Consider the following 16,229-nt stretch of genomic DNA (forward strand, 5'->3'; position numbering starts at 1 on the left):
TTTAGTAAAATGTTTGTATATTTTATAACAATTGTGAGAAAAAAAATCGTACATTTTTAAAGCATATTTGTACTATAAAATAAATACTGTGTAGTTTTACCTATTGTGGATAAATATAATTATTTGTATTATTCACAGGCATAGGCGTGTCTACGGTGGCAGCTTAGGGTGCCTGGGCTGCCCCTGCAATTTTCGTAAGGAGCCAGTCAACCGAGTTTTAAATCTAGTGGTTTACAACTTTTATTCAGAAAAAAACTCCACAGCAATTTAAGGGAGGAATGGGGCATTTTTTGATTTATTAAGGTGGCGCCGGTCATTAGCTAGGCTGCCACTGCAGAGTGCAGATGAAGTCTAGTCATGCCTATATTCACAGGTTTTCAATTTATATCGGACCTAATGTTTCTGGAAAAATTTAAATAATGATGGATATGATAAATTTACTACTGATATAACTTTAAAAGCCTTGTCACTGAATAAAAATTATGAATTTAAATATTAAAAAAAAAATAATAATCACGTTTTACTTCATTTATGAAAGATTTTTTTTAATAAATAATCATTAAAAATACATTATTGGTATAATATGTAAATAAAAATAAATCAAATTATTGATGTTCAACTTTAATCTCAGTAACTAAGGGAGTTTCATCATTTTTCACTGTTTCAGCTGCTTTTACTGCTGGTATTCCTGTTTGAATAATTGGTACACTACGTTCACCTGTTACTTGTTTTTCCTATAAAAAATAAATGCACGGATTAAACTTATGAGCAACAGAACAACAAAGGATTATAATGAATAAATGTTTTTCCAATTCTTAAGTATAGGTATTATTTAAAGTCAATGGTAATACTCGTACATAGCTACTATAATAAATTTGATATTTTTAACAAAAATTTTCTTGCTGTTCTCGAAAACATTTTTATTTACTAATTTACTAATTTCTATTTATTTTTAATTTTTGAAAGCGATTTGGTGAGCGGTATATTTTCCATTGAAAATGCTATCCTTATTTATTTATAAGTGTGCGCTACTGCAAGTGTTATTTTTACTTACCTAATATACAAGTATATGTCTTATACCTAATTAATAATAAATAAATGTGATCATTGTTCATTGATTATTAAGTACCTGCTTATTCATATTTAAAAATATATAATCATTTAAACATAGGCGCCATTTAAGTTTTACATTTGGGGGACTATTATAATTTGCATGTATGTAATGTGTGTATGTTTCCAGAAATATATTAAAGTAGGAGCCAGATGGGGATGTATACAAACCATTTTGGGGGGCTACAATCGATTTTTGGGAAGCTTAGCCCCCCAAGCCCCCCTCAAATTTCACTTATGCATTTAAAGTTTAAATATAATTATATAATTATTTGACAAATGTTTCCAGATTTGATAATATTTTTGGAAAGACTATAAAAATTGAACATATTATTTTTATTCTGTTAACGGTTAACAATTAATTTATGAATTAAATAAATAATTCTGATATTCAAAATACATTAGCTAGAAGTTTAAGAAATATCTAGAATCTAGAATTATATTTGCCAATTTTCCACTTTAGAGTATGTAATCTATCTCTCATAAAATAAAGTCAAAACAGCTACTGCAATATGTATTGTGTGTACTAAACTACTAACCGTTATAAAAAAAAATAAACTAATTTAATACTCAATCGGGAAATGATAAATAATATGTCAATTGAGTATGTAGATTTTTTATTTTATACGTGTTATATTGTGTTTTTATATAGTTCTGGTTGAAATAGAAACACCATTACTTCTTAAATATTGATTTAGTACATAGATCGAACCAAACCAAAAAAAAATTATTTCAAAAAATAAAATTAGAAAAAGAGTGAAGGTAATAGAAACAAAAAAAATATCGAAACTTAAATACATCTATAAAAATCGCCTAAGTTTGACCAATTTAAAACATTAAGTCTACCAATGTGTTTATTAGTTAGCACGTTGATGGACTTGACTGCTATAGCATTCGTCAACTAAACATCAATTTTAAAATCAAACTGATTCTAAAAGGGGTGTTTAGTTGGCGAATGCTATAGGATGTAGTGTGTACTATCCATCAATCTATTAAACAACTTAATAATACAGTATAATACACGACATTTATGATTTTTTTCAAATTAATATTTAAAAAAACATTTCTAACACTTAATTATAGGTAAACATTTTTTTACAAATATGAAGCAAAATATTTTTTATTCAGTTTAACCAATGTAAGTAATGCGTACCTAATCAAATCTGGAATTCTAAAAGGTTTTATTTGGACTCAGTTTTTTAATTTTTTTAGGAAACTAAACACTTATTAATGCTTAATGTTTTGAAATAGATCATTTTAAATATATTATTATTATTAAATAATAAATAGTGAATTTTATAGATATAAATAAAATAATGTTACATATTTATTATTTATAGTAATTAGTTACATCAGATTGGTACCATTAGTTTAGTTAGGTTAATTAAAATTGTTTACCTTTTTAGGAACGCTAACTGTTAGTATTCCATCTGAAGACAAACTTGAAACAATTTGTTCTATATCCACATCTTTAGGTAATAAATATCTTCTTTTAAATTGTCTGGATATAAAACCATGCTCATCTTGTTTTTCTTCGTGTTTTCCTTCAACAATCACTGCTCCTTCTGATGTTTTAACTGTAATCTCGCCGGGTCCAAATTGTTGGACATCCAATATAACTTGTACTTGTTTGTCATCAAACTTAAGGTTGGACGTACCACTATTTTGTCTGTTAAGTGCACCTTGCCATGGTCTATAGTATGTAGCTGATCTCAGAGAAGGCGAAGTAAGAGTAGACGTTAAATTGGATAGATCATCTCTATGCAATCCTAGACCAAAGTGTTGGTCCAATAATCGTCTTGGTAATCGCTCACGTTCAAAATCTTCCCACCAATCTCGGAAGAACAATGGCACCATAGACATTTCTGTGAATTTAATGCATTATAAAACAGATCAATACATCATGCAAGTACAACTACGTAATAACAATAACTAATAGGTAACTATATGACTATAGTCTATAATAAGTGCAGATATGAAAAATAAGGATAATATGGTAATCCATTTACGTGCCCATTGACTACACATCTACAATAATTTATTACACTCAGTTTTAATATACTTTAACTAGAAACTGTATAAAACACAAATTTACTTGAAAAATAAGTGAAGCCAATAAATATAAATGGATCACCATCACGGCATCACTGCTAATACTTTATTCAAATACATAATACAATACCTATAAGGTATATTAATATATTATTGTAGATGTTACCTATATATTCAATATATAATGTAGGTTCCTTTATTATAATCTATGTAACGTACAAAATTACTTACTACAATAAAATTTGGTTTCCGGTACTATGGACTTAATGAAAAATAAAGATGTAACTTTTGTGATTTTTTAAAGCCAACTATTATGAAAAGTACGTTTTCCGTCGTATTTATACACAAGTGTTCTATTTTTATAAGTATTTATTATTCACCAATCGTTACGGGTTTATTTTTATACATTTGAAATTAGTGTTTGTTAGTTGGCCTTTATTATTGACTGTGGAATACATTTGTGTGGGAGGATTCCAAAAATATTCTTTAATTTGTTTATTTATTTTTCTTAGTTTTTTACCAAGTTATGAGTCATATGGCTACAAATATTGTAGATGCTAGTCGTCCAATGTATACCGTACATTTTTATAATTGTATACCTACATACATGCTATTTTTGCCAAATGTTTTTAAAAGTGGGTCAACTGCATATTATGATAATGATAATTATTCTAAATTATTAATTTAATTCTGTATTATTTCTGTATTATAAAACTATGAAGATTAAAGTATTTAAATTTAACAATTATTTCTAACTACTTACGAGTATTAAAGACCTGTTTGGCTGTTTGTTTTGGTAGAAAAATACTTTAAAAATTGTAAGTAAACATTATTATTTTTATATTATGGAAAATGCTTAGTGGTTAGTACTTTTATAGTTTTATTAATAATTGGTAAAAATAAACAAAAATTAATGGGAAATCGGGAATATTTGTGTAGCCCCAGTATTCAACACATTATCGATTTTGTTGTACATAATGGTTTAAGTATTTTAAGGAGAAAATTTAAATTAAATTATAAGTGAAAATTCTTATCTTATCAAATCTTCTAATAATAGAAAATCTAATTAACGCAAGGTAATCTAATAAATGCAATCAACCTATAGGCACTGTCTGTTGCAGTGAAGCAGAACATGTCTATAGATACAGGCAGTCACACGGCCACCGTAACCGCAGACCAGTCCTCTGCTTAAGACTGACTAGAGGGTGGGGCAGCAAGGGCTAGAGCCCCGGGGCCCGTAACACCTTTTATACAAAATTGGGTACTGGTCTAGTTGACCCCCGCCACTTACATATCTCGTGTCTCGTGTTTTCGATGTAATAATCAATAATTTATACAAAAATATACGAAAATTATGTATACATTAAACATTTATGAATTTGTGATTATACATAAAAATTTAGGTGATTAAAATAAAAATAGATAAATAATATAATAATATATTATGAAAAAATAAATGCAGATAATAATAAAATAATATGCAGGTGCGACCAAATTCTGTTATGCCCTTCAGAATTTCTTTAAATGGATCGCGGCCGTTTACTTTGCCACATAAACTCTGACAAATAAGAATACAGAAAGTTTCTCTTAGTGAATTCAAAAATTATCGTGCACATAATTCACATTATTGTTCAGTGATGACGACGACTAAATAACTGAGGTAGGCATTGGCGTACATATGGGAGCATCCAGGAGATGCTTAACACTTCCAAGTCTTACTAGTTACTATAGCACCCCCAGCATATTTTAAGCTAAAAATATTGTTAAAAGTGTAATTTTGCATTTATAAAAGTAAGTTTAATGAGTTTGTAGTTTGTATTGGTAATGCATTAATGCCACGGGCCCACGGACGTAGATGGTACATACTTTATAATTTTATATATATATAATATATGTAGGTACAACATTGGGTATTTGGGTTTGCGAATTGCGATGTTACTGATGTTAATATAGATATTAGATATATAACTATTTATAAAGTATTTGGATTTTGGAAACGAGACTAAAACATCATAAGGTATTAGCTTGTCAATATTTAATTTATAATTTAATTTTACAATCGAATTTAAGGCGAGTAGTTTATGAGTTATACGTATTTAAAGTTTAGACAAGTGGAGTAGTAGACAAACATTTTGCGGGGTAACCTTGTACCAATCCACTCCGTGCATCTAATAATACTTATATCTTTAAATACTTATAACTCATAAACTACCCGCCCTAAAGTCGATTTTTATGTATCAAAATACTCAGAAAAATATTTTGCTTTGGAATATGAAATTAAAACTATGTTGTCATTCAAAAAAGGAAAAAACTTATAAACAATTAAGAATAAAAAATATTTAAAAATATAATTTTTTTTAAAAAACGTTGATTTTTTAACAACTTGAAACAATGTAAAAAAATATTTTCAAAAACATGAATACTTTTTGAAATAATGAGTGGTTCATGATAAAAGAATCACCTTGTATAGGTCTATGCTCCATCCAGTCCATGGTATCCAAGGTTTATAGATTATAGCAGGGGTCGGCAACTGGCGGACCGCGGTAGGCAAAACTCTGGACCCTGTCAACACATTGTATACTTACTTCATTATGTTATTTACTTTAATAGTATTATTCTTAATAGATAATATTTATTTAATTAAATTAATCAAACTCAGATTATATATATTACATAATTCATTGCAAATATTTTATTGGGCAGGTAATAATCGGTTTTATTACGATGTTATCGGCCGACAGCCAAGTCGCGACAATACCAAATATCAAATATACCGACGGCGTAAAATTACATTTATTGTTTAGTGCTTCTCGTTATAGTTATATTATTTGTCTGTAATCCATATTTTCTAAATAACAATTTAGTTAACGATTTAGTACGTATATATTCGCTGGTGGATACAGCGCGTGTTTCGTTTTATATTATTTTTTCTTATTATTCGTTCAATTTGTTAAGTATAAATGCAAAATTGACAGCGAAAATAGGAAGTTTATGAATGAGTGGACAGAACTTTATTGTTTTATATTGCCTGAAAGGATTGGAGCCATTCCAGTCTGTTTAATTTGCTGCAATTATTCTACTGTTGCTATTACTAAAAGTGGAAATTTAAAACGGCATTATAAAACGACTCATAAAGATTTTCATACAAAATTTCCTCCAGGCAGTGAAGTGCGTAAAAATAAGCTCCACACATGTATGTTATCTTACAAAAATATTACGACTACCAGTGGCGTATTTATATGCAGCCATGCAGGTACTATATAATAAGCACGTGCTTACAGCGGTAAATTTTATGAGGCGGCATATTTTTCAAGGGATTTTTTTTTTCGATATTGATTGTTTTGCATATTGACTCGGTGAGACTTATTATATCGTCTTTTGTTATTGTAAAATACTCACAACAGCCAATACGATTATTTTAAATTATTGAAAAAAATGGCATTGCTTTAAAATAGAATTCGAATTTATTATTTTTAAAGTTTTCTATATTGACACTACAGCATTCATAATTTTTGTGAATGTACCAGTGTCCAATTGTACTACCGAGAGATCGTTTTCATGCCTCAAACGCGTAAAAAATTATTTAAGGTCCACTCAAACTGATGAGAAGTTGAAAATTTTAGCATTATTCTAGATAGAAAATGAAATATTAAACGAATTGAATTGCGAGGATTTAATTGACACATTTGCAAGAACCAAATGGATCGTCTAATTAGTAATTTATTATAAAAGAAAGTTTTTTTTTTTAATTTTTTTTTTCTGTCTGTCATCACGTTTTGGTGTATAGTAATAATGCTTCGATTTTCGACTTCAACCCCTCTTTGAAAAGGAAAATTAATCTAGTTGGTACTTTGGGGTGAAAAGTTTCCAGTAGTTTTTCAAAAGCGTTAGGAAAAACCCTGAAAAAATTACAGAAAAACGGGAATTTTTATGCATAACCACTTTTCGACAAAATCGATTTTTTAATTTTGCTGTAACTCAAAAACGAATCATTGTAAATACTTGAAATTTTCACCAAATGTTTACATTATGGTTATCTATTTACGATTACATTTTCAAAATATTTTGACCTTTTAAGCTAATTATAGACAATTGAAAATTTCGACTTTTTTAAGTTTTTTTTTCTTAAAATGCCGATAAAAAAAATTTGGCTATCCAAAAAATCTTTAAAATTTAATACAAGGTTTATTATAAGTTGTACTTATCGTAATAAAATGAAAATCAAAAATCGTTATTCACAATTTTTGTTTATAAACATTTAAAGTTCAAATGTTTACGAAATATCAAAATCGCGAAAATTTGCCAGGAATTTTGAAGTTGAAAATTCATAAAATTTTTGTGATTTATACTTAAGGTTCAAAAATCCAATACAAGGTTATCCATAAGTTTTCCTTCAAGTAACTGTAAAAAAAAATTCCAGCGTCAATATAGAAAACATTTTATGAGCGTATGAAATTTAATTTTGTAAAATAACAATAAATTACAATTTAAATATAGGTAATAATATAATATATCCAACTAATTATAATTGACTGACAAATCATCTCCGTTCAGAATTGTTTTTCGTATACAATACTACCCGTCGTTGCATTCAAATTTAACACATCCATTATAGTGACCAGTGACCTACTCTCCATCTCTACTATTCAGCAGAGCGATACCCATTTGCCCACGTTTTTATTCTTATACTTCTAATGTTGTAATTATTTAATATAAATTAATTGTAATAACTAAATAATTTATTTTTATTATTATACTGCTTTTTTTAAAATATAAATATAAGATTTTTTCACTGGACCTCATTGATATATTATTTTAATCTTTAAATTCCAATAAAAATTAGGTGAACGGTCACATAGATCCCTCGACAGCTAGATCCCGGTGACTAACTGACGCAAGAGGATCCAATTGACGCGAGATTAAAATGACGCATGACGATCTAATTGACGGGGGATTAAAATAAACATAAGGATTTTACAAATTAATTAATTTTGTAATTAGTATTATTAATTTTTAATTATCAATGTATTTAAATGCTTTTACGTTATTACATCGTAGTAACACTAGTATAACAGTTGTTATCTAGCATAAACCATATAATTTTTGTTTAATAGACAATTAAAAAATATTTTCTACTATAACCTAATGTTTTAATAACACACGCATAAATTATTTCATAAATAAAGCTTTCATAATGTTAGGTTTTGTTTATATATCTAATAAAAAATTAAAATTTAGTAACTGAAGTTACTGAACATTTCAATTCTCAGTTAAAATAGCCATAACTCATGTCTGGTCACCATCTTCTGTTTTTTTTATATTAATCAGAATAGTACCTATATAACTATTAGTACAACTATAAAACTATTATACTATTATATTATTATTATTGCTTAAAAGTTTTAACTTTATTCATATTCTCACTCCCAGTCTCAGAGGTTAATCATAAGTCCAGTGGCGCCGATCTATCATTTCATGTTAGGGGAAAAAATGCTGGTGTAACGACCCACCTACTAAAAAAATGTTTAGTTAGTTACGTTCGAATGGTACTATATTATTTCTAACTATAAACATATAAGATAGGTACTGCATAACAAACTATTTTTGATTATCGCCCACCCACCCATAAATATTTCTGGGGAATTTTCCTCAGTTCATACCCGTGTTCGGCGCTACTGTTAGTACATATACCAAATTTGAATATTGACAAAACTGTATATTTTAACGAAAAATAACGATTATATAGGTATAATTATCTATTTTGTTTTAAGTTATAACAAAAATATTATTTAAAGACACCAATTCGTGTACTATTATTAACACTAACAGAGAAGTATTCAAAATATTATGTAGATTAGTTTTAAGCTGTTTATGCCATAAATTTATTAACACCTGCAGTGGCGGCTCGTTAGGGGTCTTTGAGATGGCGAACTCACCATAAAAAAGGGTAGTAAAGCAATAAAAAAATTTGAAGAAAATTGTAGTACCTATAATTTAATATTTTTGTCTATTTGGAAAATAATTATGATGGTTTTCGATATTAATATTGATTATTGATAATATTATAATATTTTTACATTAATAATGAGAAGACGGGTGTCATTCAATAATAATACGGGCGAAAAATATCGATAACAACAACTAATTACTAATTTATGCGATGCCAATGGCAGAAACTTTGAAAGAGTCTAGTCTCAATGTCCTGAACAACATCATCTATACAATCTACCCCGCCCTCCGCCTTGCATATAAAATTTGTATAAGTACACAATTGAATCTCTCGAACGGCAGATTCCCGAATAAATTTAAATGTCTGGCTAATAATAATATTACAACATAATAATACAGTATATAATCTATGGATATGGATCTATCATACTAATCTATCATCTATGGTAATCGTCAATCTTCGCTATTCGTCGGAGACGATTGACGGTTGTAATAATTTTAACGGAGAAAAAAACAGACGTACAAATCGTTAAACCGTACTTTAATATATATAATATTTTACACGCATATGCCGTTCTGTTCAGCTTATTTTTATAAAATATCTCAATATCTGCAATTCGAAACATGGTGAAGACGGTCGAGGTGTTCCTGGGTCGGCGATGTGGTTACTGAACGTGTGGACATTAAATATGACACAACTAAGTTTCCCAAAAAAAATCGATATTTACGTGAGTTTGATTTTCTATACTTTTAGAGCTTTAATTTACTTTTATAGACATAAAATAAATACATACTTATTGCACCGGACAATCTGCTACACGCCGGGTGACGTATATACGTATGCATATTTTATTCCCGAACGCGCGATGCATATAAAATACGTGAAACCAAAAATACATAATCGTCATATTAGTATATTACCAGACCCATTTTATATAATAATTTATATTTATATTAATTGTATGTGTATGAATAGCATTTTTCATTTTTAACTGGCCGAGTACTTGACTAATATAAGTTTTTTTTATCCCTAACAAAAATAAAAAGTTTTCTGAAAAGACACATTAATATTTTTTTATAATTGTCTGAATTTTGAATTTTTATGACATTATTAGATATTCATTTCATATTTCTGTGATAACTATTTCTGCTCAACCGATTTTTGTTTTTTTGTAGTAATTTAAAAATGAATAACTGTAGTTATTTGAAAATTTCACCAAATGGTAATGTTTGCTTTTCTTATAAATATTATATTTTTCAAAATATTTTGACTATACACTTATAGGATAAAATAAACATGGCAATATAGCATAATACCATAAATAGATGCATTTATTATACATATATATATATATATTTATTAATATCGCAAATTATCTGAACATATTAACATTAGAACCTATATAAATAGTATGAGTAGGTATGAGTAGGTACCGAAACGGGAATAATATAGTTACATGTGTATATAACGAGTCGAATGTGAAAATAACTACGGGTATTTAGAAATTAATTTTATTGATTTTGTAAGTCCTTCTTTATTATACGTATAGATTATAATCTATTAACTATTTAGTATGTAATATTAATTGAATGATTCAACTTTTAAATACTTTTAAAATTATTAATCATTTAGTACAGCCAACCCGTAAACTGCTGTATAGCTACTATAGTAATTAGTAGGTAACTTCAATACTACATGTAGACTAGGTTAAGTATGTCACTATAACGAATTTGTACAATTTGAATTCAATTTTCAATGTATAATGCATTAATACATTGTGTACAATGTAAAATTATGCTGGTCGAAGATGGTCTTATTTGTTGGTGAGAAATTTTACCAAACAACTATTGAAATAATAAAATTATAATTTAAAAAAAAATTCAGGATATACAATTATTATGGTTTTACGTATGAAATTAATTAGATACCAAAAGTTTCGTAGGCAAGACAGATGAAATATAATAATGAATCCTAAAATATCACAAAGAGTTCTATAAAACAAAAACATATGATCTATCACATTATTACAATATTTATCATCCGTGGCAATCGACAATCGTCGTCATTTGTAGGAGATGATTAACCATTCTAATAATTTTATTGAACAGTCATAAAATAACAGCCTTCAGTACATGACAAGTGCTCTCATTTTCATAAAAAATTTCAATGATTTCATTCCGAAGCGTAAAGAAGACAAATGAAGAAATAAACTAGATATTTCTTAGGTGGCTGTGCACGTTTGAACTTTAATATGGCACAGCTTGATTTCGCCGAAAAGCGTCGAAGGATACTTACGTAGGTTAATTTTCCTATAATTTTAGGGTAGTAATAAATTTAAAGTTCTAGATAATAGTTTTTTCCATAGTAAATAATTTAAGAATATAAAATTTTTATTTTTGTCTGGTCCGCAAACTGTTTTTAATTTGTGAATATGGTATGAGAGTTCTAAAAGGTTAAAGTTAAAAAATAGCCAAGAATAAAATAAATTCGTCAATACCTTGGATCCTGGACGTAGCAATGAATCTATATTAATTTTAAAATTATTTAGTTTTTTTTTTATCTGTTATGAATTCTTGTAGCAAATATGATATATTTAGTACTTTGGGTGGTTAATAGAAAATAACATAAAAATTTTTAGATCTTGTCATAATATCGGAAAAAAACTGGAATCATTACGCTATATATACTTGTATAATTTCGATAAAATTAATTCATTTACTAAGATTTAATTCAAAAATTCTAATCATAGAATGTTGAAAATTTTACCAACTGTCTAAATTATGATTTCCTATATATTGTATAATTATAAAAACATTTTAACAATTTTAAATAATTAATTTTTTTTTTTTTAAGCCGATAAAAATTATTGATAGCAAATATGATTTAAAATTTAATGCAATGTTCCTCATCAGTCACTAAATTACTGCAATAAAAAATGTATAGTCACGATATTATATTTTTATAAACGTTAAAAATCAAAATTTTGTCTAAATCTATACAATTTTCAAATTATTTTTTCATCAGATATTTATATAATATTGTCTTTTTATATACAAATTTAATATACTAATTCTCATTAGTTTTCTTTAAATATAACAAATATAAAAGGTTTACTGGAAAGTCACATTATTTTTTATGACTATTTGAAGTTCAGTATTATACCTATAACTTATTAAATGTTTATTATACACCCACCCTAAAAATAAATATTTTTTCTCAAATAATTTATATATTTTGTTATAGTTCAAAAACGAATAATCTTAGATACTTAAAACTTTAATTAAATTCTTATGAGAGTATTTCTTACAAATAGTATTTTTTCAAAATATTTTGAAATTATGTATATTTACGATATTTTGTTATTATTTAAAACATTATTTGTAAGGACATAAAAGTTTTTTGTACATGTTATACTATACGTACACAATGACATTTTTGACATACGTAGATTAATCTTAAGATATTATTTATTCAAATTATTTTACGAAAGGGTTGTACCGATTAACTCAAAAGTATATAACAAGAATATAATACGGTATAAATTATATTTATTATTTATACAATATTATAATAATAATTATGATAAATGCAATGTTTTCGGAAAAAATATAGCTTGTCAAACTTTACACAAAAATAAAAATAAAATACTTAGCAATATCAATCAACATATAATATTATAAGTCATAATACATCAAAATTATACTTATTAATGGAGGTTGACTGACTGTCTCTTTCAAATTCAAATTTCACACACTAATTACAGTAATAAACTTAATCACTAATGTATAAATCAACACTGTAATAATTACTTCTTTATCTTTAATTTAATGTAATTTTTGATTATTTTGTAAAATGGTACTGAAAATTGAATTCCTCAAAGCATTGACTAGGTACTATTTGTTACATGAAACCATAATAAAGGAAATGTATGAATTTGTTTTTATTATGAAAGGTGTCTTCAGATATATATATGTAAGTTTACATGTAAAAATATGTAAGATTAAGTTAAAGCACTGTATTTTTATAGATTAAATTAAGTAATTTTTAATATTTTCAATAAAATATTAATACTTTGCAATAACTATAAAGATTTGGTCTATAGTTTAAATGTTTCAATTTTACGTTTATATGTCAAACAGCTAAAATAGAAAAATAGATTGTATAATATCACAAAGAGTTCTATAAAAAAAAAACCATAGATTTATCATATTATAATATTCGTCATCTGTGGCATACGACAATCGACGACATTCGTCGAAGACGATTAACAATTCTTAATAGTCTTAATGAACAGTACTGAAGTACATGACAAGTACTCTCATTTTCATTTCGTGCTATTTATTTTCATAAAAATGAATTTTTATTTTCATTTAGAATCACGATGAAGATCGATATATGAAGAAAATTTGCAGTTTTTCTTCGGCGGCGGTGCACTACTACGTATAGTCTGAAGATTGACACAACTCGGTTTCACGGGAACAGTCGACGCTTAAGTAAGTTTTTTTTTATTATTCTTTTTTGGGATTAAAATTATTTTTTAAACTTAAAATAAAATATATAAATTTATATGAACAATCCGCGCTAGTCGGACGATGTAGTTGATGTAGACGCATATTTTATTCTCCAGGGTCCAATGAAAAAATAGTACACAATGCCTACTTATTTTACTCATTAGTTATAGTAGACAAAAATTGTGAAAAATAACAACCATGTATTATTTGTATTATTCGCGATTATATTATATTAGAATAGTAGTAAAATAGTACACCTTAGATCCTGGACGTGGACGTAGCGAAAAATGTATAATGATCTTACAATTATGTAGTTTATTTTTTGTTTGTCATGAATTCTTGTAGCAAATATGGATCAATTTGGTACTTTGGGTGGTAAATAGTAAAATAAAACAAACAATTTCAGATCTTGCCATAATATCGGAAAAACAAAAAAACTGAAATAATTACGCTATAATGTCAACTCGGAGGACGATTGACAGTATCATTAAGAAGCACATCTGAAGAACAAAAATTAGTATCGCAAGGCTGACGTGTTTGTTTAATAATAAAATTTTTTGAACAGTAGTACAGTATATTATGAATATTTACTTAAATTATATTTAATTTTTATGGTTTTTTTTTTCAGATAATATACTGTACTACGGTTTTAGGTGTTCTTTTTATTTTAATAATACGTTGATAAATTACTAATTTTTTCAATTTTTTTTTCTTATCACAAAGCTAGTTCGTCTTTGTGTATGTTTAAATTTATATTTTTTTATAGTTATTGTGCTGTTTAACTTTCTTATAAAAGAGAGTGAGGAATTAAAAAGGTGGCCACCGAACAGAAAGTTAAACTGCAATATACTATAATCTTTTTAGTTCATGTTTACATTTTTAACTGATAAATTATGAATATAAAATTTCAAATTAATTTAAATTCAAAAATAAAAGAACACCAACATAAATTTCTTAAACATTAAAATTTTACTATAAATTTAAATTATATTTAATCAGCACATTAGTTGAAGTTTTATAGGAACCGAACATTTGGCTGGATCATGGACTACTCACCGACGAAGAATTTGTCATTGAGCTGAAGGAAAATGTGTCGGCACTCGGCTTCGTTCCAACCCGGAGGAAGATTTGCAGCATCAATAAGAAATTCAACTGATAATCAACTGTCGAAAGGATTTGTTTGTAATATATTATAATTTTTAGAATCGTAGTAGGTATAGTATACTTTATATAAATATATAATATTTATTAGTGAAGAAGAATTTGTCACAAATCTGATGGGAAATGTGTCGGCACTCGGCTGTATTTCAACACGGAGGACGTCTAGCAGCAGCAAAAAGAAATTCAACTGATGATCATCAACTGTCGAAAGGATTTGTTTGTATTATATTATAATTTTTAGAATCGTAGTAGGTACAGTATACTATATATAAATATATAATATTTATTAGTGAAGAAGAATTTGTCACAAAACTGATGGGAAATGTGTCGGCACTCGACTTCGTTTCAACCCGGAGGAAGATTGGCAGCATCAATAAGAAGATCATCTTAATTTAGTTGTCCCCCCTTTACGCATTAGCGCTCATCTCTCATCCATTCATCCAACACATTGACTATCGCCGGCCGGCAACACACATATATTATACACATTACCCGTTTTATATTATATAGTATTATTAATATCCACATAATTTAAGTTATTGTATATTTTTTTTTTATTATTTGAATGCATTCATATGATCAGTGGCGTATTTAGTAATTTTAGGATAAGGGCAACACATATTTTGCCGCCTCCCCACCCATTAAAAAAAAATTAAAAAACTTCTACGCCGTGCAATGGTGAAACTGTTAATACCATAGAATACCATGTTATATAAATACTATAGTATTTTATACCTCTATGGCACACATTTGTTGTGAAAAATATTAATGATTGACGTCATTGCGCCAGTACTCATAAAGTACGAAATAAAAATTTTTCGCTTCTCTAAATCTTTAAAAATTCGCCGTTCTGGACAACTGGACCCAAAGCCCCTACCTAAATACGCCCCTGCATATAATGCGTTCTCGCTTACGATGTGGATTAGGCCTACTGGGGACACCACAATAAAAAAACGCGCCTCGTGTAATACCTCATAAAGTTATTAAACAATACGGACAATGTTATTGTACGTAGTTTAATAATAAAGGTGGTGTGGAAAATTACCTAACACTGTTATTCTTATCTTATAGTTACCTTGCATACATTTTTTTTTATTAAATACCAATTAAATAATTATTTATATCAAGAAACGAGAAATATTATAAACTTATAAATAAGTCCAATATAAATTTAACATTAAAAGAATAAGTGGGCATACAATGCTTGTAAATAAGTATAGTCACCCTGTTAGGTTAATGGTTAGGTTTTAATGTACTTACTAACTTACTACTTACCTATTATAATAAATAGGTACTTGAGCAAGTTCTTTTAAAAATTATATATAAGTTCTACATTAACATAATCGATAATTCATATATCGTGTATATTAGAATATAATGAAACGTTACTTCTTATTTAAAACATCGAATCTAATATCATAATTAATGGAATTAGAGATTTTACT

The 16,229-nt window shown here is 27.3% G+C and overlaps 1 protein-coding gene and 2 long non-coding RNA genes across 3 annotated transcripts; 1 reads left to right on the forward strand and 2 right to left on the reverse strand.

Annotated features, from left to right (window-relative positions):
* Window positions 1-518: 518 nt before the first annotated feature.
* LOC132930832 (protein lethal(2)essential for life) lies at window positions 519-3,547 on the reverse strand. The gene is made up of 3 exons (XM_060996904.1): window positions 3,394-3,547; window positions 2,509-2,975; window positions 519-734 (listed from the first exon to the last, which is right to left on the reverse strand). The coding sequence occupies exons 2-3, from the start codon at window positions 2,971-2,973 to the stop codon at window positions 606-608; spliced, it is 594 nt and encodes a 197-aa protein (XP_060852887.1). The 5' UTR covers window positions 2,974-2,975; window positions 3,394-3,547; the 3' UTR covers window positions 519-605.
* Window positions 3,548-5,623: 2,076 nt separating this feature from the next.
* Window positions 5,624-14,979, reverse strand: LOC132930086 (uncharacterized). The gene is made up of 3 exons (XR_009662190.1): window positions 14,849-14,979; window positions 14,680-14,786; window positions 5,624-5,724 (listed from the first exon to the last, which is right to left on the reverse strand). It is a non-coding gene; the product is annotated as an uncharacterized LOC132930086 (long non-coding RNA).
* LOC132930085 (uncharacterized) lies at window positions 13,388-15,759 on the forward strand. The gene is made up of 4 exons (XR_009662189.1): window positions 13,388-13,605; window positions 14,030-14,805; window positions 14,876-15,000; window positions 15,075-15,759. It is a non-coding gene; the product is annotated as an uncharacterized LOC132930085 (long non-coding RNA).
* The last annotated feature ends 470 nt before the right edge of the window (window positions 15,760-16,229 follow it).

The sequence above is a fragment of the Rhopalosiphum padi genome, chromosome 4 (genome assembly GCF_020882245.1).
Source record: "Rhopalosiphum padi isolate XX-2018 chromosome 4, ASM2088224v1, whole genome shotgun sequence".
NCBI lineage: Eukaryota > Metazoa > Arthropoda > Insecta > Hemiptera > Aphididae > Rhopalosiphum > Rhopalosiphum padi.

What these genes read in the sequence shown, in the direction of transcription:
- LOC132930832 (XM_060996904.1), bottom strand. Translation starts at nt 2,973, where the DNA reads ATGTCTATGGTGCCATTGTTCTTCCGAGATTGGTGGGAAGATTTTGAA. An exon ending in CAGTTAGCGTTCCTAAAAAG is followed by an intron (nt 735 to 2,508) that starts GTAAACAATTTT and finishes TATTTTTTATAG; the next exon opens with GAAAAACAAGTAACAGGTGA.